We start from the raw sequence: 2433 nt of genomic DNA on the forward strand, positions 1-2433 counted from the left end.
ATTTCGGGAAACAATTCGAAACACTCCCAAAACATTGTTTCATAATTTTTACAGGGGTTTAATCGTTTTTTCTTAATTCCCAAATTTTTAAACATATTTTGTGTAAGATTTTGTTAAATGGACAACGTTTTTAGACAGACTTTAGAATTTCAAAATTAAAATATGAATTATATTTGTGATATATTATTAAAAATAACAATAATCACCAAGATCAAGTTAACAAATATTCTGACAACACTTATTTAATATTAATCAAACTTAAACAGATACTTCATTTTATTTAATCATTGTTATTTATTGTTGATAAATGAATAATGACTCTATAATTCAAATAAATTGTAATTAAATAAAATATTTGGCAAAACATATATCATTAATTAATGACACACTTATTCTAAAAAAAATACTAAATGATTTCACACTTCATAATGAAGACTTTGCATAACACTTATGAATTGTTTTATTTCCAAAATTGTTAGATATGTTGATTAATATTCTAAAATAATGAATTTTAGTCAAATATATAAATTTATATTACTCAACACATTTGTATAATATATAATTATTACAATTGTTATTACCAATAATATATAATATAGTTTATTTATTAATTTTATATAGTATAATTAAAACCAATATATATAATTTAAATTAACTATAATTATAGTTTAAATTACATTAACACCCATTTTTTCTTTTCTTTGTTTTTGTATATACCATTTTTTGTTTTTTTAAGTGCTTCGTCTTCTTCAGATATTTCAAAGTTTGTTTTTTCTTGACTCAAATTAAAGTTGGCGATCAAATTGCAAATCATTTCTTTAACATTAATGTTACTCTTTGCTGAAGTTTCGAAGAACAGGGCTTTAATCTCTTCAGACAGAATTTGCCCTTTTTCAAACGGTACTTGTCTTGTACTCTCCAAGTCACATTTATTTCCACAAAGCGCGATTGGCAGAGGTTTCATCGTTTTTTCTTTTCGTGTGTTATTAACACGTGCGACTAAATTTATGACTTCATCGAATGATGGTTTGTCCGTGATTGAATATGCAATGATACAAAGGTCACTGCGCATAATGTTACAATCTGTAAGGGCACTAAACTCTTCGGGGTAGTATGTGTCGATGAATGTAATGTCAAAAACAGTCCGGTCTAGTGTTAAAAAGTATCGAAAAGTATCTTCAATGGTTGGATCATATATTTCATTAAAGCTATTATATACACATTGATATAAAATGCTTGTTTTACCAACGGCTTGCACTCCAAAAATGCTAATGATTAAATTTCTCGTGTTTTTATTTTTGTACTGTTTATTCATATAAATTTTAATTGAATTCAAAGTTTTTGATGACGATGTTTTTTTAAATTAATTAAATAAAATTTAATTGATTATAAAAAATATATTTATTGTAAAACATTTGTTTGTAAATATCTTGATAATATTTTGGTTTTCAATGTTATTAACACTTAAAAACAATTCCTCTTAAAATGTGTAAAATTGAGCAAAATAAAGCGACTTAGTAAAACAGTTTTTCAAAGAATAACAATATTTTCAACAATTTTAGAAATAGTTTGATAAAATATTAAAATAATATAAATTGTTTAATTTCTTTATTTTTTTATGTGTGATTTGTAATAAAAGAAAAATAAAAAAACAAAAAGGGAATAAAAAACAATCCATTTACAAAAAGCATACAACATAAATATATACATCTCATCAGCAATAAACAATTTACACTTTTTTCTATTTTACCTTCTTCGTAATTGTTTCATCTTTTTTTCCATGTTTTGCTTTATCAACCACTTTTTATACATTAAGTTGTTCCTCATATTCAATTAGAATTCTATTGTCCTCAACATAATCTCATTCTTGACTGCTTGAGTCGTGTACTCACTGATTTTTTGTTTTTTTCTTTATATTATTAAATATTTAACAATTACCAAAAATCCCCTCTTTTTAAGAATTGTTTTTATGTTTTTTTTAAATTGCCCAACCTCTGTTTATAATAAACAGAACTTTTCTCTGTTGTTGCAAACTATGTCTGGATGTGAAAATAATTCTTTTAATTTGTCTAAATTCGTTTAAATTAAAAACCCAAAAATTCAAAAAAATGTAAAACATAACCAAATAACAAAAAATAAACAACTTTTGTAGATAAATAAGGTTATTGGAAGATACAAGTTTTCCAAAATGATTTTAATTTGTTTGTTTTTATTTCATTTAAAATAAATAACATTAAAAATTATTTACAGTATTTGAGAATAGTATGTGAGAATGAGAAAACCCTGTGGATTCAACAAAAGTTACAATTGTGTAACTTTTATGTAATAAAATTATTATTTTTTTATTTCAAAAAATTCAAAAAGATCAAATAAAAAAATCACTTATTTACAGTTCATTTTCTCTTTCAATTTGTTTGGAAACCTACAAAGCAG

At 23.4% G+C, this 2433-nt stretch overlaps 1 protein-coding gene across 1 annotated transcript; it reads right to left on the minus strand.

The window, feature by feature from the left end:
• Positions 1 to 673: 673 nt before the first annotated feature.
• Positions 674 to 1715, minus strand: EIN_456140 (GTP-binding protein Di-Ras2, putative; the record flags this gene model as incomplete). Its single annotated transcript, XM_004260439.1, has 2 exons — positions 674 to 1268; positions 1654 to 1715. 2 exons carry the CDS (start codon positions 1713 to 1715, stop codon positions 674 to 676), a joined length of 657 nt encoding a protein of 218 aa, XP_004260487.1.
• Positions 1716 to 2433: the final 718 nt, after the last annotated feature.

Source organism: Entamoeba invadens (assembly GCF_000330505.1).
Source record: "Entamoeba invadens IP1 unplaced genomic scaffold scaff_1105074724346, whole genome shotgun sequence".
In the NCBI taxonomy this organism is placed as follows: Eukaryota; Evosea; order Mastigamoebida; family Endamoebidae; genus Entamoeba; species Entamoeba invadens.